General features: G+C 38.4%; 1 protein-coding gene across 1 annotated transcript in view; it reads left to right on the forward strand.

Moving 5' to 3' along the window:
* Nucleotides 1-1694: 1694 nt before the first annotated feature.
* LOC117667551 (myeloperoxidase) overlaps nt 1695-21947 on the forward strand; it is a 32376-nt gene continuing 12123 nt past the window's right edge. Inside the window, exons 1-7 of the mRNA XM_034420993.2 lie at nt 1695-1758; nt 3928-4005; nt 5036-5129; nt 6034-6209; nt 9637-9763; nt 16901-17030; nt 18974-19180. Of these exons, the coding sequence (XP_034276884.1) occupies nt 1752-1758; nt 3928-4005; nt 5036-5129; nt 6034-6209; nt 9637-9763; nt 16901-17030; nt 18974-19180 (819 nt within the window). The 5' untranslated portion in view covers nt 1695-1751. The remainder of the gene's footprint in view (nt 1759-3927; nt 4006-5035; nt 5130-6033; nt 6210-9636; nt 9764-16900; nt 17031-18973; nt 19181-21947) is intronic.

Genomic DNA, 21947 nt, shown 5'->3' on the forward strand with positions numbered 1-21947 from the left:
ATTTATCTAGTGGAAATAAAGGATGTATGAGTATAAATGGAATGGAATGAAATAAGAGTGGAATAACAGGGAATAGGATAAATATGTAAGAAGTTCCTTTGTTTATGGAACTTATATATTTATGGACAAATGAAGGAGGAATATTTGCAATAACTTTGATTGGGGCTGTGACTGTGTGTACTTTTATACACAGGTTATGTTGCATTGTTGACTGAGAATCTGAATTATTTGCTGCAAATATCAAGCAAGTAACAAGGAATATGGATCTGAAAGTCAATGTGTCAAAGACCAGGGTTGACTGGGAAAAAAAAATAGATGGAGAAATGCTATGACATGCAAATGCCGGCAGAACCGTAATGGGTATTCTATAGTCCAATGCATTGTGGAGCTGTGCATAACTGTGTCCTTTTGCCCAGAAGGAAGTGAAAGTTAGACATGTCAAAAGAAACATAATGGTAACTTGAATAAATACTCAAAAAATATATGTGATAAAGCAAGAAGAGGTAGGGTCAACATTAGAATGTGTGGCTGATAAATAAATGTGGATAGAATACAAAAGAAAGAAATATTTTACATTGAGATGGCTTGGTCAGAAAGAGTGTTAATAAGGATCAAAATGTTAAACAAATATATGAAGAAAGAGGAAATGGGTTGAGAGAAAAAGGAAGATCATGGTTGCATGTGATGGACATGATGCTGGAAAAGAGAGGTGAGATGTTTAAAGAACAGATGTTAATGTGGGGAGTGGTCTATAGGAATGAGTGGAAACAATGATAGAAAGGTATGAAGAAGAATAATAAATGGTGTTGGCATGAACTACATTTAGGTTTCCATTTTTTTCATCTCCTGCCTTTATTTTATTTTATTTGTCCATTATATCTTGCTCTTTTTCTAAGATTTGCATAAAGTTGCTTCCCCAAAAGGGACTAATGTGATGAGTATGGAAGAATCTATGTATTTTTAAACATAAAATATCACGTTACACACATTTAAAGGTTTTTTTTTTGTTTGTTTGTTTTTGTTCTTGACGGGGTTCCTCCAATTCACACAGCATCCCTCTCCTGACCTTGCAGAACAATTTATCTTCGCTTTTGATAGCTCAAACCAGGGGTGAAATCCAGTGGGTTCTAACAGGTTCTGGAGAACCGGTAGCAGAAATTTTGAGCAGATTTTGCAGTATCCTTCCCCTGCCATGCCCACCAAGCCACGCCCACAGAAGCAGTAGTAAAAAAATTTGGATTTCACCACTGGCTCAAACCCAACTTCCCAATGTCTCCCATGCTCTGCCCGTGACTTGATTCTGTCTCTCCCATAGATTCTCAAGCAGGTTCTTGCTGCTCTTCAAGACAAAGTATCTTGAGTTGAATGGAGTTGTTGCTCTGTTCCCCCAAAGCCTACCAGTTACTTTGCAGAAGCATTTGGGTTGCAACACATCAAAAGCATGTCAGGTTGTGGAAAAGTAGGACACCAAATCTGGCTTGCAAAATTCTGGACCACCGTAGTAGCAAAAATGCAGAGAATTGAGAAATTGATTTCTTCCACTAGTCCTCTGGACTTTTGTAGACAAGATCTAAAACCCCAGGAAAGCTGCTGTATGATTCTTCTACATTTTCAGAGCATTATCAGTAGGTAGGATGTGTCTTAAAAAGGAGGGAAAAAGAAAAGGGGTGTGACTTTTCTTCTGTAAATGGTCCCTCCCATCTTCTAGAAAATAGTTGATTTCCAGGCATCTAAGGTCAGAACTGGAGAAGATGGCAAGTAAGTGATTTTGAAATCCTTCTTAAAATTAATTATCTTAGTGCATTGCTCAGAAACTACCTGATGGACTTGAGTGTTCTCCATTCCTTTCATTTTACATTAGCTCTCCTTAACTAGTGAAATTCCCTATTTCAGCCTTCCTCAACTGGAGGGCCATCAGATATGTTAGATTACAGCTCCTATTCGGATAGATAAGAAATAGTGCATATTGTAATTCAGTGTATCTGGTGAGCATCACATTGGATAAAGTCGTTCTGTTTTGATTAGGAAATCTACAGTGGGAAGCAGAACCATTGCATCTTTAAGTGACAGCATAAAAAGAAGTCTCTTCCCTCTACCCTCCTCCCGGCATCAGCTTTGCTCAATCAGAGCTGATTGCAGGCTTTTGAGTTTTATCTAAGTTTGACTAATAGGATAGAACCAATAAGGCTTAACTACCTTGTATTTCAAGCTTTTGTGAATATTTATTTATTTTTGTGATGATCATATTAACACTTTATACCTTAATATTTTAAATATTTCCAGAGTGAGATTTCTAGTGTATAACAAAAACCTTTCTATATTTAACTTTTCCTTTGGCACGATTAGCTTAGGTTTAGGAACTTTGCATTCTGTTCTTGAAGAACAATGTAACATTCCTTGATAGTTTTATGGCTAAATAACATGACTCACTCTTTTGTCTAATAGCAATTTATAGTGACAGCTGCAGTCATTTGTTCTATTCATTAAATTTTTAAGCTGTCCATTTCCCCCTACAAGGTGAGTCAGGACAGCTCCTCCTACCATCATTGGTAGTCATCCTATCATAATTGGTTCACAATAATTGTAACTGTGGACAGAGCTTTACTTGACTTCAACCTTGGTTGGGTGAGGCTATGAAAATGTTCTACACCAGGAGTATAAAACTTGCAGCCCACGGCCCAGATGCGCCATGCCCACCCCCATTTTAGCAAAGGGGGCAAAAGTCATGATATGTTATGTGACGCTGCGAGTTTGACACTCTGTTCTACACCATTAATGCAGAAATGATCTAGAACTAAGAAATTGCATATACAGCATGCTCTTCTGGATGTGACTGTGATTGACAGCTGCTGTCCCCAAAATGACTCTCTTACAGAGCTTTCCTCTATTTTGAGGAATGCATTTACTCTGAATCTTTTAGGGCCCCAAACGTCCGCCAGCCCTAGAATTTTCTTCTTCTTTTTCAATTGCTGTGATCTGTTTCATGGTCATTCAAAGTTTAGTTCCCATGGCAGTGATTTCAACAACTTTGGGTATTTTCTCTGTCATATGTCTGGGGGCAAAGAGGAAGGAGAAATAGAGTAAATCAAGCATGCACTTTAATGTACATAAACTGATTTTTTCCCCCTTGCTATTGAATGCAGAAACAATGGACAGAGATTGAAAGAAAGACAGAAGGAAGGGAAACAAGCAAAACATATATAATACAATTGTGGCATTTGTGTTTTTATAAATGGGGATGGGGATTTTTATTTCAGTTTTTTTTCAAGAGGGATATAATTACACTACCTGGGCTAGAGAAAATAGGGTGCCCGCCCCGTTTGCTATCACCTATGGATGATCTAGATTTTTCCAGCCCAATTGTGGTAGCTCTAGAATGGCGGAAGGAAAGAAAATTCCAGATCTAGGACAAGCATTTTTATACCCAGACATTGTCCTGTCCAAGTCTGTGGATCTAGACCAGGGGTCAGCAACCTGCAACTCTGGAGCCGCATGTGGCTCTTTCACCCTTCTGCTGCGGCTCCCTGTCACTCAAAATATGCATCACAATCGCCAATGTGCGACACCCGCTGGCACGTGATTTTTTTAAGCTTTTCAACCCCTGTTAGGCCAACCATGGATAAATCCAAGAAAAGAAAAGTTTCAGGAGAAAACAGACTGTTTAATTCAACTACATAGGCTAGTTTTGTGGCCGCTCAAGAAATAGTCAGGCACGGGAAGAGTTTTGTGGCTCCCGGTGTTTTCTTTTCTGTGGGAAACGGGTCCAAATGGCTCTTTGAGTGTTTAAGGTTGCAGATCCCGGATCTAGACTCTAGAGTAACTGGCTTCTGACATTCTAAATTTGTATTAAAATTCAGTTTGACAATTAAAGATTACTTTCCCAAATGATTTGCAAGTAACTCATATCAAACCTTTGCTTTCTTCAAGGCCTAAGGCTGTTCTTTGTTCTTCTGGGTATTCTAATAGCAGTAAAGCTTCACGAGGCAGATAACCTTTCTCTGCAAGGTAAGGCCTTTCACTTTAGAACCACTTGTTAAAATTGAGTTGAAGTGTCTGTAGAGGTCTGCATGTGTCCCCGCTTCTTGTAAAAATGCAGCCTAAACAGTTCGTCATTTAAGAACAAGCTGCAGGAACAAATGCCGTTTTCCAAGTGTTTTTGATTGCCTCAGTGTGAACAACTCACTTACAGCAGAAAAAAAACAACCCAAGATCATAGTCTGCTAACATTTGAAGTGATGCAGAAATTCAGTCTGTATTTCCTTTATTGGTGGACACTCAAAAGTCTGCCAAATATCCCTAAGGCAGTATTTCTGAACTGTGGTGGCTGTAAGACCTGTAGAAGTCAATTTCCAATTGTGTGGCTGCTATCTTGATTATTTTGATCTCCCTTACAGACAACTCTCATTGGAAGCAGACGTTTCTAATAGTTGCCAGGATGATGTCTGTGCATAACAGCACCTCTGTGACAATGATGGAATTGATACATGCCATATCACGTGAATGCTGTATATAATTTGCATCACTGGCATGAAAGCATATGACACATGGGCCGTCACACATTCCCTCCATCGACACTCATGCTTAGAATCTATTCCATCTTTGGTGGTACCACGGTATAGAGAAGGGCCACCAAGAGATATGCACTGTCAGAATTCTGGGAATTGAAGTTCTCTAGGCTTAAAGTTGCCAAGGTTGGAGACCCTGCCCCTAAACAACCTTTTACACAGCCATGACTTGTGTAAGCTTTTCCTGGTAGATCTCAGGTACCCATCCATAACATTAGTAACTGACAAGGTTTAAAGTACTGTGTGAGCATAGAGTCAATTTTAATAGACAATTACGGTACTTAACGAAATATACCACTGATCTTACAACAGGCTTCTCAAAGATGATGGCTTCTAGATATGCTGGAATATAACTTTTGGAATCCAGATTAGGGACCAGGTTAGGGAAGCTATATTCTCATTAGTTTGTTTTTGTGGGATTTGATTGAAGTGTCTCCTTCAACAAAATCCAAACCAAGTGTCTCTTTTAGACACAGCAAAGAAACTGGAACCTCAATTCCTTCTGCAGAATGTGGAAGAAGCCAAGAAATTAGTTGATGCTGCCTATGAATACACCCAGAACTGGTAAGATTTTGCACAAAGATTCCTGAAGCCAGGTTTATTTTTGCCTTTTCCCGTCTGCTCTGTTTGATGAAGATTTGCTGCGTTGTTTGCTAGATGACTTCTCTGTGTGAATGTTCAGACAAAAATTCAGGCAATGTGCCATGTTGTTTCATTTGGAAAACATGGATATTTCTGCCAGTTACAAACTGATTCAGTAGTTTAGCTATTCCTGTTTTCATCCCATATCTTCATTCCAGTGGTGAAATACAAATTTTTCTACTACTGGTTCTGTGGGGGTGACTTGGTGGGCATGGCTTGGTGGGCGTGGCAGGGGAAGGATACTGCAAAATCTCCATTCCCACCCCACTTGGGGGCCAGCCAGAGGTGGTATTTGTTGGTTCTCTGAACTATCAAAATTTCTGCTCCTGTTTCTCTGAATTGCTTAAAATTTCTGCTACCGGTTCTCCAGAACCTGTCAGAACCTGCTGGATTTCACCCCTGCTTCATTCTACATGTTTTGCTGCGGCTTTTGAATTGTGGATGTTTTTATTTTTCATTGTGATTGAAAATCTCACAGTATGGAATTGATTTGGCAGTATACAATTGGAATTAAAATACCAACAGGCATACCGTTTGCCTGCCTGCGCGTCATTAAGGGCACAGAAGCCTTACAAAATCAAGGTGATAATATTCATTTTAACCAATGGGATGAAATCAAAGGGCGAATGATTAACATGAAGAAATGTAAAGTATTCGATTAGGATTATGGAGGTATAGTTCATCCCTAGACTTCATTAGATGATACAAAACAGTCTCCGCCTCTCAAGTTAGCATCCTTGGCTTTGTCATTGTAACATACACTTTGCGGTGGGCGGGGGGGACTTTTATTCTGCATTCTTGATTTATGTGTTTTCCGATTCACCAGGTTAGAAGAAAAACTAAAGAAAGAGACAGTACGCCCTTCAGAAATCCTAGTGTCTTTCAAACAACCTATAGGAAAAACTCGGTTGCATGTGAAAGCTGCTCATTATATGCTGGTGACCTTGGACCTCTTGAAAGAGAAGCTACAGGATGTATTTCCTCAGGAATTCAATATCACAGGTATTTTGCATACTTTGAACTAATACACTAACCAAAAGTAAAGGTCAAGTTTTCCTTGTCAGGCGGGTTCAACTCTAGGGCACAGTGCTCATCTCCGTTTCTTGGCCAAGGGAGCCAGCATAGTCTGATGGCATTTTCTGTGGTCATGTGGCCAGCATGGCTATACGCCAAAAGTGGACAGAATACTGTTACCATCCCACCAAAGTGATACCTATTAATCTACTTGCATTTGCATGCTTTTGAACTGCTAGGTGGGCAGGAAAAAGTAACCAAAAAGTAACCAAAAGTAGGGGAAATAAAATGCTGGGTTTTCTTCCATGCTTAATTTACATTCTTTGCTATTTGCACATTATAACCTGATGTGCAAATAGGGATGCCCTCTGTACGGTCACTCATGCTCTCATTATTTCTCGGCTGGATTACTGCAATGCCCTCTACATGGGGCTGCCCTTGGGGTGCACCGAGAGGCTCCAACTGGTCCAGAATGTGGCCGCACGGGTAGTTACGGTTGCTTCCCGTTACAACACCATTGTTGCGCGAGCTGCATTGGTTGCTGGTGGTCCTCCGGATCCGCTTCAAGGTGCTGGTGCTCACCTATAAAGCCCTTCATGGCATGGGCCTGGGGTACTTGCAGGACCACCTCCTACCGGCCTCCCACCGCCCAGTGTGCTCACATAGGACTGCCCTCCTCCGGGTCCCATCGGTCAGACAGTGTTGGCTGGTGGCCCCCAGGATGAGGGCGTTCTCTGTGGTCGCACTGACCCTCTGGAATGGTTTACCCACTGGGCTCCGGATGGCCCCCGACCTCTGCACCTTCCGCGCCGACCTAAAGACATGGCTCTTTCAGCAAATTCCCTGATCTGCCGTGTATTTTAATTTGGGGATTTGGGGTTTTAAATTGGATTGTAACAATTTTAATTCTATTTATTGTTGGATTGCTTATTTTGTGAGCCGCCTCAAGTCCCTCGGGAGAAGGGTGGCATATAAATATGACAATAAATAAATAAATAAATAAATAAATAAATAAATAAATAAAATAACCTCTGCAATAACTTAGCTTGTCACAGGCAGATCAAAACTAATGCTAATGCTGAGTGTTTCAATTTGAAAACTCCAACCCCAGTGTTGATAGTGTAAGCTTTTAAAATATCAAATGGTCCTCATAAGCATGCAGCCTCACGCATTACCATCTCATGGAAAGTAGGTTGTGCTTTAACATTTGCTCTTCTCTACTTCTTGCAATGCAGTTTCCCTAGTGGAGAATAAACCTACGTGAAGGGAAATACACCCATTCCTGGAAAGATAGATACAGATTTATTAGGAGAAGCTTTGCAAAAACAATGTGCATTTGTCAAAACTGTACAGTTTGGAAAAACGCGCAAAGATACTTTAAAAGATGCCTGCAATCTATTTTTTTTTAAAAAAAATCTCAAACTTGTAGAAGTCTTAAGATGAACCAAATATGAGGAACTGAGAAGAAACTGAATTGACAGATTTACCCATTCATTTTGACCGCAGAGTACATGTACGTTTCTTGTCCAATCATTTTCAAAGAGGAAGCAAGAGAGAAATGTTTTTTTTATCTAAGAATTTAATCATTTTATGTTAGATGTCAGTTGATGGTTGGGTGGGGCAACCAAAGAAGACATGAATAATGATTATTTGTAAGAAGCTAATATTTTATATGGAAGCATCTGTCTTCATGATAATTTCATGGGAAATCTTTTCAGAGAATGCTTTTGATTGTTTTTTCCCCCTCAAATCTCGTCCTATGCAACAGGAAGACCCTTCTGTTTTCTTTATCATTTTCAATAGCTTTTATGATGTGGTAAACAGATTCAGTTGCATAACAATGCATGAGACTGAATTAAAACACTGCCCAGAGCCCCCTTTAAGGGAGATGGGCAGTTTAGAAATATGAAATATAAACAAACAAACAATAAATAAATATCTGCAAGTTATGGCAGAAAGAAACCTTAATGCTGATATACCTATAATTATATCAAGATTATTTTTATAGTGCTTTACCAAAGCCTATAAGAGCATTACATTTTAAGAAGAACATTGGGAAACTGGAGATGATCCAGAGAAGAATAGCTAAGAGGGTGGGCAGTTAAAAATTAACTCTTATTTATTAACATGAGCCCTGGTAGCACAGCAGACTAAAGCACTGTTATTAACATCAGCTGCCTGCAATTACTGCAAGTTCAAATCTCACCAGGCTCAAGGTTGACTCAGCCTTCCATCCTTTCAAAGGTAGGTGAAATGAGGACCCAGTTTGTGGGGGCAATAAGCTGACTTTGTATAAATATACAAAAGTATGAAGGCTATTGCTTAACGCATTGTAAGCCGCCCTGAGTCTCCGGAGAAGGGCAGCATATAAATCAAATTTTAAAAAAACATTACCCAAGGGGTGGGTATATTTACATTTAGAGAAAAGAAGATCTTCAAATTGGTAGTAGACGCTAGATTAGAGTATTCTTAATTGTTTCTAAGGTAGAACTCAGTTCAACGGATGGAAATTAAAGAGAAAGAGATTGGGGGCTGACAACCCCCCCCAAACCTATAAGAGCTGCTAATCAATGGAACATCATGTGATGGTGGGCTCTTCTACCTTGAAGTCATTTAAGGACCATCCAAGCAGGCATGCTTCAGAGATGCTATACTTATATTCTGCTTTGCAGATCCTACATTGATCAATAGATTGACTTGAAGACTTCAAGATGGCTGCTATTGAACAGCATGCTTAACTATTTAACCCATTTTCTGAATTTGCATAATACCTTGACTTCTAAAGCAGCCACATAACCTGCTAAGCTTCACAAAAAATAAAACAGTTAAAATGTACCAAGTTTAGCATGTTTTAGGAATGCAGCCACTAAGTAAATTACTGATTACTGTAGAATGGTTGGTTGGAGCTGCTATGAATGGCATTTAATAGCTATCCAACATCTCTGAAAAAGGAAAATGTTTCACCTTTTGACCCAAAGGTCCTTTTTTAAAAAGGCAGCTGGACATTGTGTTTTTTTTCTTGAAGATGTTTTGCTTCTCATCCAAGAAGCTTCTTCAATTCTCCCAAAAGTGCTTTTTTCAAGAGGCAGCTGGACTGTCTGGTAAGAACTTTCTTCAGTTCTGTTCTTCAGTTCTTCACTTCAGAAGTGAAGAAGCTTCTTGGATGAGAAGCAAAACATCTTCAAGAAAAAAAAAAGAAGTCCAGTTACATTTTGAAATAGCACCTTTGGGACAATCATGACTTGGATAACTGAGACTCTCCATAAACTTTCACCTTTTGAATTTCCTCATCCTTACAAAACATAAATCCTGCTTTCGGTTTTTAAAGTATAATTCAGAAGGCAAGTGATTCTAGTCTTGCATTCTTCTGTTAAATTTGCGGCCCTGAAGTCTAAATCCCTTTGCTTTCCTACAGATGTGCTCTCGCCTTCCCAGATGCACACTATCTACAAGGCAACTGGATGTGCTTCCCAAGAGATCCGTACAAAGGAATGTGATGAGAAGAGCCCTTACCGAACCATTACAGGCGAATGCAATAACCTGTATGTTTCTAGAATAGAATCGGATAATATTTTGGTGGCCAAGACCCTAGTCTAACTGTTTTTAAGTGCTAATGGCTGCTAGGTGAAGAGGATCATATCTTAAGTTTTAAAGAAACTATTATGGGTTCCTTTTTTTTTTTAATTTCTAAATTTTTTTTTAATTTTTTATTATATTTTTATTGTTAAGGAATAACAAAAAAGAAAAAAATCAATACAAAAAATCAATAGTAAGGAAAGAAAAATTTTTTTTCCCCCAACGTGCTATACAAACAGAAAGGAAGTTTTAGGAACTTGAAGTCTTCAATTCTTCCAAAAATCTCTTTGATAAGGTACTGGTGCCGATTCATCCAATCTCCCAAGTGCAAAGTCCACAAATGGTTGCCAAGTGTTCCAAAAAACATTTTCTTTATATATACCACTTCTAATTTTAATATCACAAGTCAATTTATCATTTAATGCAAATTTCCATGTTTCATTGTACCATTCTTCTAATTTTAAGTCAACATTTAATTTCCAATATCTAGCAATTATAATTCTCCCCATTATAACCAAAATCCTCACCAATTCTCTTTCTCCAGTTGTTAATGTTGTTTCATTCAATATTAATAATAATATGGTTTCCAATTTCAATTTGACCCTCTTCTTAATTATTTCAAATATTTCATTTTCTATCCTAGACCAAAAAAGTTCAACCCCATTACATTTACACCACATATGAGCATATGTCCCGAGTTCCACTTTACATCTCCAACACATTTTATCCAGTTTATTATCCATTTGAAAAAGTCTTATTGGGATCAAATACCACTTCCAAATAACTTTATAATTATGTTCTTTAATCCTTATTGATAATGTCCTCATTATTCTGCTAACCCAATTCATATTCCAATTTTGATCAGAAATTTCAATACCCAGTTCTTTTACCCAATTCTCTTTCATTATCCTTTGTGAATTATTATCAGAGTTAATAATTTTATAAATTTTACTAACTAATCCCTTTGGCCCAATTTCATCTTTTATTATTCGAGATGTCAAATTTTCAAATTCCGTTTCCTTTCTGCTCTCATCGTTCCTTTCTTTGCATTTCCTATTCCATTTATTCATTTGAATTCTTTCAAACCAATTAATGTTTAATTTTCCATACATTTCCTCTTTCTTCATTTCATTTTCTATAAATTTCAACCATTCACTAATTGTTTCCACTTTCTCTTCTATTATAATCCTCTCTCTGTTACTATTTAATTTCATTGGGCAATTCTCTTTCAATTTACCTAAATACAATGCGTCTGGTATTAATTTTTTTGCTACTCTGTCCCAATTTTTAGTCAAACTATTTAACCAATAATTGCAAATTTTAACCTTACCTTTAAAATTTTCCAAAAACCATTTGTAACCGAACTTCTTTATTTCCTTCATTTCCAAGTTACCCCAAAGTTTAACATCTCCTTTTAAAATTTTTACTACTATTTTTATATTAAATGCTCTATAATAGTTTAATAATTTTGGAATTCCTAAACCACCTTGTTTTTGGTTCTGATACCACATTTTCTTAATCAGTCTTGGTTTTTTATCCCCATTACAAAATTTATCTAATTTTTTTTTATATACTTCAATGTCCTTCTCGGTTAAAAAAATTGGAAGCATCTCGAATAAAAAGTTAAATTTAGGAAGTAACATCATTTTACATAAAGCTACTCTACCAAACCAAGATAACTTGAGTTTTTTATGTTTCCCAATTTTCTCTTCAATTTCTTTTGTTACTATGTCATAATTTAGTTTCTTTAAATTTTTAATTTTAAGTGAAAGTATAATACCTAAATATCTTAAATTATCCTTTATCCTAATTCCAAATTGATTTTGTAATTTTTCTAATTTATTTTCCCTATCAATTTCCATTAATAATTCTGATTTTGCCCAATTTACTTTCAAACCAGTCATATCTTCAAATTCTTCCAAATGTATTTGAACTCTTTTTATATCATTTGTAATATTATTTAAAATGACAAGAGTGTCATCTGCATATAAATTAACTTTGACGCCTTTATAACCTATTAATTCTGAATCCTCTTCAATCAAAGTTGTTAAAATTTCCATTGCTAATAAAAATAGGGTCGGAGACAGAGGACAACCCTGTCTTGTCCCTGCTTCCAAATTTATATCTTGTGTAAATATACCATTTACCTTCACTCTTGCCGTACCCCTCTGGTACAATTTGGAAATAATATGAATAAATTTATTACCAAATCCTAATGCAGAAATCATTTCTTTTATAGTATCCCATTGTTTAGAATCAAAAGCTTTAAAAATATCCAAGGCAAGAATACCTATCTTATCACCATTATTCTCAGCAATATCAATAATATTTAATATTCTTCTAACTAAATCACACATATAACGCCCTTTAACAAAACCTACTTGATTATGGTTTATATATTTATCTATAAAATTATTCAATCTATTTGCTACAATTGCAGTAAATATCTTAGCATCTTGGTTAATCAAGGAAATGGGCCGATAGGATTCAATTTTTTCTAGATCTTTACCTGGTTTCGGGATTAAGGATATAATTGTTCTATTCCAGGACATGGGAATATCATCTCCATGTAATATCTTATTATACAATATCTGTAATTTTGGGATCAAAATTTCTTTAAACTCTTTATAGAATTCTGCTGGTAACCCATCCTCACCTGGAGATTTTCCAAGTTTTAGCTTCTGAATCACATCTTTAATTTCCTCAGAGGTAATATCCTTTTCCATTTTTCTTTATATTTATTATCAATTTTCTTCTGACCATATTTTTCTAAGAAATTTTTTAATTTAGAATTATCAATTTCTTTTTTAAGATATAATTCTTGAAAAAACTTTTTAACAATTTCACATTTCTCTAATTTTTTATAACATCTCTTACCTTTTTCATCTATTAGGACACCTATTTCTCTTTTTTCTTTTTTTATCTTTCGCCATTCTTGCTAATAATTTTGAATTTTTATTACCATATTCAAAAAATTCTCTTTTTAAATAGCTTAATTTTTTTAACTATTTCTGTATCTTCCGCTATTTGTTTATTTTTCAATTTTTTAAGTTCCTCCCATAATTTCCTATCCTTAGTCTCTAGAAATCTATTTTCCAGTTCTTTTATCAATTTCTTCTTTTCCTCTATTTATACTTTATAATTCTTATACTTCCTACTTGATAATTTAATACTTTCTCCTCTAAAAATTGCTTTCATTGTGTCCCAAACTGTTCCATAATTAACTTCCCCATTATCATTCCAATCCCAATTTTCTTCCCATTTCTTAAGAATATGATTCTTATCTTCCTCGTTTTTATATAATTTTTCATCATATCTCCAACAATTTTCTTTTTTCTTCAAAAACATATCTAATTCTAATAACAATTCTGCATGGTCAGAGTCTTTAAATATTCCAACATCCATATTGTCCACGTTATCCATCAGATTCTTGGATACAAAAATATAATCAATTCTTGAATATGAATTAAATACCTTTGAGTGAAAAGTATACATTCTTTCGTTACCTTTAATCTCCCTCCAAACATCTACTACACCATTTTGCAACATCCAATTATCAAGTATCCCCATTTTTCTTATTCTACCATATCGGGTAGGATTGGTACTATCCATCTGGTTTCTAATTAAATTAAAATCACCAGCAATAATTACTTTCCCTACCCTTTCAGTTTGCAACAAATCGGTAATCTTATTCAAAAAATCTTTTTGATTCACATTTGGTGAGTATAAATTAACTAATGTTATTTTTTCCTCGTTAATACATCCTGTTATTATCAAATACCGTCCATCAATATCTGCTATTACTTTGTTTTTTTCAAATTGGACTCTATTTGATATTAATGTTGCAACACCTCTAGATTTTGAGGACCCAAAAGCTTTTTCATAAACCTGCATCCCTTTTAAATACATCCTGTTTATATCTTCAGATTTCTGATGAGTTTCTTGCATAAAAAGTATGTCAGGAGAATCTCTTTTAATCTTAAATTCTAAACGTCTTCTCTTAATCTGATTCCCAGTACCTTTAACATTCCAAGTCATTACCTTAATTATCCCCATTAATATTTTTAATTTTAACTATTCCCTCTTTTTCCTTTCCGTGACCCAAAACCCAAACAAATATATATAGACAACACATAACATAAAAAAAATAATAAAAATATAAAACATACAAATAACATAAAACAAAAACTAACATGACACACAACCACATAAAATCTTCATCCCCCACGCCTCGTTTCCAAGAGTGGGGGAGAGGGGACCCCGTCCATCAGCTGGGTCGTCTCTTCATTGGCATAATTCTGGGTTCCTTTTTTAAAAAAACTGTGATGTTTAGTTTAAGACTTACATTAGTTTTATCAGTGGTGGAATTCAATTTTTTTTTACTACTGGTTCTGTGGGTGTGGCTTGGTGGGCATGGCTTGTGGGCATGGCAGGGGAAGTATACTGCAAAATCTCCATTCCCTCCCCACTCCTAGGGGAAGGATATTGCAAAATCTCCATTCCCACCCCACTCTGGGGCCAGCCAGAGGTAATATTTGCTGGTTCTCTGAACTACTCAAAATTTCCACTACCGGTTCTCCAGAACCTGTCAGAACCTGCTGAATAGCACTCCTGGTTTTCATCCGTTGCTCATCTCAAAATGGCCAGAAAATGTAGCATCAGTTTCTGACCATTGATCAAGCATTGGTCATAAGAGGCTTCAAAAGATGCCTGGGTCATAGGTTATCTTCCCACTCTTTCAGTAGAGTCTATTGCAGGGGTGTCAAACTGGCAGGCCAGATGTGTCACGTGAAGGCCACACCTACCCCAGCTCCACAAAGGGGGAAAATGTCACAAAACGTCACGTGACATGGTGAGTTTGACACCTGTGGTCTATTGCACATGCAAGAGTATATGCTCTTGGCCCTAACCTATTGTGCTTAAGAGGATATGATGGGAAAGGCCTAAGAAAGTCATCCGGCTGCCCCATGGAAGCTTGCACTCCAACAGTGAGGTCATTGGGACTTGACCATGTCTAGAATGGCATGAACCATTTCTTTTTGTTGGGAGATTTATTCCTGGAAGACATTAGGGCTGCCCTCAACTGATGAGAATGATCTGGTCTGGCAAAAAATAAAACATTCCGAAATTCTCCAAAATGTGCAATCTCTGAAGTTGGCACTTACAAACTAGATGTGTTCTGTCAACTCAACCAGTTGAATTTTATCCCACAAACTAAGGTTAAATAAACTAAAGCTGAGCATGATGAATAAAATCAGTTACTGAATCCGGAACAAGCTCTCTTCAGGTGTGGAGTGTCAGCCTAGCTCAAGGGTGTCAAACTTGATTTCATTGAGGGCCACATCAGGGTTGTGTTTGACCTTCGGAGGTGGGCCAGGGGGGCCAGGGTGGATGTGGGCAGCTTGATGTCACTCATGTCGGGGACGCCTTTGGTGGCCCAAGCACTCTGCTAGCAAAAACGGGCTCACAAGCTAGGTTTTCAGCTGGGATGGCCTCCTGCAACCTCTGCTAGCAAAAACAGAGCTCGGGAGGGTCGCACGCGGCCATCCTGAGCTCCATTTTTGCAGGCAGAGGCACCGCAGGCTGGTCTTTTGCTGTTCCCAGGGCATCCCCATGGGCCAGTTCTAAGTACCCTGTAGGCCTGATTCTGCCTGCGGGCCTTGAGTTTGACAGCCCTGGTCTAATTGGCTCTCCATGACCAGCCCTCTTCCCTGTAGAACAGCTATTATTGTTCAGTTAGGTTTACACTAGAATGGAATTGGCAATAGAAGTCAACACCTGCCAATCTTGGGTGACTTTGGACCCGTTTAGGGTGGGATACAGGCAGGGGTAGGTTCTAAAATTTTTTACTACCGGTTCTTATTTTGTGGGTGTGGCTTGATGGGGGGTAATGTGACTGGATGGGCATGGCCAACTTTTTTTTTTTTAACTTTTAAAAGTATTTTTTCTACAACCTTATGAGGTTGCAGAAGAAAATGCTTTTAAAAGCCTCTGACGATCAGGCAACTCAGCTGGGATCGCCAGAAGCTTTTAAAGGCATTTTTTTCTGCAACCTCTTCAGCTGAAGAGGTTGTAGGGAAAAAAAATGCCTTTAAAAGCCTCTGGCGATCCCAGCTGAGTTGCCTGATCGTCAGAGGCTTTTTTTTTTTTTTTAACTTTTAAAAGCATTTTTTCGGCCGAAGAGGTTGTAGAAAAAATGCTTTTAAAAGTAAAAAAAAAAAAGCTTCTGATGAGGTGGGCGGGATAAGCAAGCGGTGACCAGGCCGGGGACCAGTTTGGGGGTGTGGCCAGCCAATGTTATTACTGGTTCTCCAAACTACTATAAATTTTTACTACCGGTTCTTCCGAACTGGTGCGAACCAGGAGGAACCCACCACTGGATACAGGTTGTCTAGACAAGGAAGTTCAAGAAGTTTCCTGGAAAGAGACAGCCAAATCACTTTTATGACATGCCCATTGCCAAGAAGTCTGCTAGTATACCATCCTCAGGAAGAAGCTGGTCATCCTGGCATCTTTTCTATCTCAGTTTGTAATTCAACATATGAGAATCCAAATACAGGTAGTCCTCAATTTACAGCAGTTTGTTTAGTGGCCGTTCAAAGTTACAATGGCCCTGAAAAAAGTGACTTCTGACCGTTTCCCCATTTGCGCCCATTGCAGTATCCCCATGGTCACGTGATTAAAATTCAGATGTTTGGCAACCAACTCATATTTATGACAGCTGCAGTGTCGCAGATCATGTGATTTACTTTTGGTGACCTCCTGACAAGGAAAGCCAAATTCACTTAACAGCTGCAGTGATTCACTTAACACTTTTCTTGGTGGCAAGAAAAGTCCTAAAATGAGGCAATTACCATTTTTACCTCAAATGAGGTAATTACTCCATTTTTACCTCAAATGAGGACTTATCCATATTGGACTTTCTTCTGAAACTAAACCTCAATACTTAATCAGAATATGGATGATGTATTTGCCGCAACACGTGTGAATGCAATTGAACTTTATTACTGGATTTTAAGGGTTAGCATTGTGTGTAAACCAAGTCTTATTGCTTTTAAAAACTCCCTTCTAAATGAACTTTTGGATTTAACGAAATATTGCAGGAGAATTCCTACTTTGGGATCTAGCAACCGTCCGTATGTCAGGTGGCTGCCTCAAGAATATGAAGATGGCATATCTCTCCCACGTGGCTGGACAGAAACGAAACCGTATTTTGGACATCCTCTGCCCTTAGTAAGATATAATCCCTATTTAATTCCAGGATGCTTAGTTTGAACAGAGGGAAGGATCCAGGATTTTAAGGGAGAAAAACAATTGGAAGGGAGGAGAGAAACCAAGAGTTGAGGCAAGGAGATTAGAGAAATGGAATAATTGATGTAATTGAAGTATCGTAGCCAGAAATGAACTAAGGAGTCCTAAATTTGTCTGCCAGAGAAGAAGTGATCCAGGTAGAATTTAAGGCCTATACATGATCTGGTGCTTTTGTACATTAGTTACAGCAATAAAAAACAGGAATAGAGAGGGATTTTCATGAAGAATCGTATCTTATAGTTTTGCAAATGAAAAGATAGAAATTTTGTTGTGGTCAAATCCTGACTCACTTAAATAAACTTTGAAGATATAACATAAATATATCAATTATCAAACAACTATGGTGCACATTGGGCTTCAATTTGCTGAGCAGCCCTGAACAAAATCACAACCACTATTTAGACCCTTGGTCTATTATATTTCAAAGACAAGACCAATTAAGAGGGAGATACAGTGTCATTTATAGCACGGCATTGGTATGTTCTTTGAAAAACCAATCTGGATGACTTTATTATGATCACGTCCTACTAGGTCAGCATGCTAGCTGTGCTGTCTTTGAAATGCAGTTAGTCCTCAACTTACCATCATTCGTTTATTGACTGCTTGAAGTTACAACACTTATATATTTATGAAGTTGCAACACCCTTGCAGCATCCCAGGGTCATGTGATCAAAATTTGGGTGCTTGGCAACTAAATTGCTAATCCGGCATAAGAGTAGAGATCTGGCGTTTAAATGCATCGTTGGCACCGTGCACATAAAAATATTTTGTAAGCCCTAGGAGAAAAACAACAATAAAGTTAAGGGAAGAATAAACAAGAGGGCAGAAATAAGACAATCTCATGATGATTTAATCTGCTCGGCATCTGCAGGCTACTGAAGCTTTCTCAAAACAGAACCAAGCACCCTGAAAAAAAGACTTGATTATTTGACTGGATGCTGCTCAGAAGGACTTCAGATTGAAATGTTCTATCGCAGGTCCCATATATAAGGCCTCTGAAATTCAAATACCTAATCGTAATAATTAGCAAATACCCTGTTTCCCTGAAAATAAGTCATCCCCTGATAATAAACCCAATTGGGCTTTTGAGGGCATGCGCTGAAATAAGCCCTCCCAAAATAAGGCCTCCCAAAAATAAGCCCTCCTCAAAAATATTTAACAGCATGCGCAGCCAATTCCCGCTGTTTCCTCTGGTTAGGGTTAGGGAGACAGAGCTGGAAATCAGGTAAGACGGCAAGAGGAGCCCCTTCTTGCTCCATGCGCCCCAGAATAATAAGACCTCACCGAAAATAAGGCCAGGTACTTATTTAGGGGTTCAAAAAAATATAAGATGGGTCTTATTTTCAGGGAAACACAGTAATATATTTGATACAATAATAAAATATAAGGTTAGACAATAGATAATTAGATAAACCTTTTTATTTAATCCTTTTAGTTAATTGCTTTTAATGACGTTCCAGGATGCCAGCCATTTGTATTTAAGTCTTCTGCCTGAAGACCTTGTGAAGTCATTCCTCTCTCTTGTCCCATCAAGAACGAGACTCCTAGAGCAGTGGTTCTCAAACTTTTCTTCACCATGGATCCCCTTTAAATACCTTTTGTGGCCATGGACTGGACCCCCAAGATTTAAATCATAAATCATTTCTTCAAGCATTCATGGAGGACCTCGCAGCCTCACAGGGGTCCACGGACCACAGGTTGAGAACCACTGTCCTAGATGATTTCATTGGCAGTTTGTGAAAGTATATCTTTACATTCCTTCTCCTAAATTAGCATGTAGTGATTTGTAGTTGTTTCCAGGTTTCATAAACCCCTTTCCTTTCCTTCTGTCTCTGCCATTCTTGATAATAATTTCTTGGTAACAGGTCCGGGCTGTATCCAATGACATCGTCTTCTTCCCTAATGTGAACGTCACTAATGATCCCTTCCGCTCAGTCTTGTTTATGCAATGGGGGCAGTTTATTGATCATGATTTGGATTTTGGACCTTCTGTGACAGCCACCCTCACCTTCATAAAAGGATTAGATTGTGGGAAAAGCTGTGAGAAAGCGCCGCCGTGTTTTCCAATCAAGGTATGAGAAATTCTGAATCTAATTCTGCATGGATTAGCAAACTACCAAGAGACATTCGGGATGAGTGTCCCAAAGGTGCTTTTTCAAGAGGCAACTGGATTTTCTTTGTTTTCCCTTGAAAACGTTTCGCTTCTCCTCCAAGAAGCTTCTTCAGTTCTGACTGATAAACCTCCAAGTGACCTCAACAACTCTCAGAGAGAGTGCTAACCATCAGATGACTGCAAGGAATATAAATCTTTCCAGTCTCCACCCTTCAGTCAGAATTGAAGAATTTTGAAGAAATGTCTTCAAAAACAAAGAACATCCAGTTGTCTCTTCAAAAAGCACCTTTGGGACAACCATAACCTGGATGACTGAGAATCTCCATAGATATTGAGGATGAGTGGAAAGCTCATCAGCAGGGAATTCCTGAGTCTTCATACTTTCAGGGCTTCTACTGCCAACCACTTAAATTTGTCAGCCTCTGTTCTTCATCTTCCCAATGCTTCCTAGTTCTGCTTTTCCATTTTTATCTCAATCTCCCTGTCCACTCCCTTGGTGTCTATTCTAAGCATGTGCAAGCGAAGAGATAGAACATGTCCAGCATTTCCTGCTCTGCTTGATAGACTAGATCCAGAGGAAAGCATGATTAAATTAACAGTGAGATTCATAAGGATCTGGGCTTCCTAATGACACTTTGGGCAAGAGTCTCCTCTGCTCTTTGTCAGAAATACTACAGTTATGCTAGTTTGTTTGAGATGTTCATATTTTGGTATTTTGTTACTGGCTGCCTCTAAATGCATAATAGATAAAACTCATTTAATTTTGTTCAGTGGGTTACAAAGAAGATCCCAACAGGCCTAACAGTTAAAGTGCTGGATTGCCATTGGGGAGATCCAGGTTCTAGTCATTTTTGGCAATTAAAACTCACTGGGTTATTTTGGGCCAACCACTCTTTCTCTCTCTTAGCCCAGGCAACCTTAAAAATGAAGAGGGAGTAGTATATAACTCACTTTGTGCTCTAGAAGAAAAAAAGAGAGAATGTTTAATCATAAATGACTATTTTGTCCAAAGTCATTAAAGTACAGGAGTCTTTGAATCCTCAACTTTTTATTTATATAAATTTATATAGTTTATATAAATTTATATAGTTTCTCCCCAAAAAATCAAGACAGGATTTCTTCAACATTTCTTATTCATATAGTTATCCCCTTTCCTGGACCCATTACAGCCTACTCAATTATGCCCTTTCCTGGACCAACAATATCTGCTCATTGTTAACCACACCTTAATCACCTTCCATCTTGATTGTTGCAATATGCTCTACATGGTGCTGCCCTTGAGAAGTATCCAGAAGCTTTTAAAAGCCTCTGACGATCCAAGTTTAGCCGCGTGATCATCAGAGGCTTTTTTTTTACTTTTAAAAGCATTTTTTTTGCCGAAGGTATTGTAGAAAAAAATGCATTTAAAAGTAAAAAAAAAAAAACAGCCTCTGATGATCGCGCGGACATCGGTGGGGGGGGTGCAGGGATTTTTGCTACCGGTTCTCCGAACCACCTGCCGCCATCGCTACTGGATCGGGCGATCTGATCCGAACCGGGAGCATTTCATCCCTGCCTGCTTGCCTTGCTTGACTGGCCTGGCTCTGTACGAGTTCGCAGCGACACAGCTTTGCTCTGGGTTGTGCTGCAGGCCCACTGAACTCTTCCTGTGATGAGGACTCCCTGGAACCAAATTCCTTGAACTGTGGCTGCTCTCAGAATTGTACTGCTCTTCTAGACTTATAGCACCCAGGAACTATTGGAGGTGCGTGTTTAGAGCTTGGCTCCTGGACTTGCAGTGAGCGGTGGGACTTTTGGGGGGAAGTTGGCGCAATAAAAAGGAGTTAAGCCTTCGTTCTGGCTGTGTTGCTTCCGTGCCTAGCCGTGGGTCATGAAACAGAACATAGTTCTGCCAATGGACCTGGGGACCCCATAGTCACATGGAGCCCATTAAGTGGCTGGTCTGATTTTTGTCACTAGGTACATGGGGGTTTATTGGTTTTTGTACTGGGATTTTACCTTTGTAAGCCCCCCCAGAGTCCAATGTGAATGAGTTGGGCAGCCATACAAATTTTTATTTATTTATTTATATGCCGCCCTTCTCCAGAGACTCAGGGCGGCTTACAATGCGTTAAGCTATAGCCTTCATACTTTTGTATATTTTATACAAAGTCAGCTTATTGCCCCCACAAACTGGGTCCTCATTTTACCTACCTTAGAAAGGATGGAAGGCTGAGTCAACCTTGAGCCTGGTGAGAATTGAACTCGCAGTAATTGCAGGCAGCTGGAAGCTAAATACTACCTTTAACAGTAGCATTAGTCTGCTACTGTTTTCTTATTAAAAACATATTAAAAAAGACAGCATTGTTGAGCCAGCATGCTTACTAGATCTAACCTCCTGATCTGACTTGAAGAGCTTCAGAGGCTCACTTATGTGGCCATGATTACTCGGGCTGATAGGGGTTGAAGTCAGTGGTAGGTTTGTACTGATTCGCCCCGGTTCGGACAAACCAGTAGCGGTGACAGCGGGACGCTCCGCCCACCCAGATGTCATCACGGACGCTCTGCACATGTGCAGAAGGTTCTGTGCATGTGCAGAAGCACTGTGCGCGAGCAAAGCAAGCGCACGCACACGTGCGCTCCCAGTTCCCAACCGGTAGCGAAGGTAAGTGAAACCCACTACTAGTTGAAGTCCAAAACCCATCACCAAAAGTAACTCATTCCAGAATTGGATCATATTTATACAT

The sequence above is a fragment of the Pantherophis guttatus genome, chromosome 1 (genome assembly GCF_059756535.1).
Source record: "Pantherophis guttatus breed Tessera chromosome 1, ASM5975653v1, whole genome shotgun sequence".
Lineage (NCBI taxonomy): Eukaryota > Metazoa > Chordata > Lepidosauria > Squamata > Colubridae > Pantherophis > Pantherophis guttatus.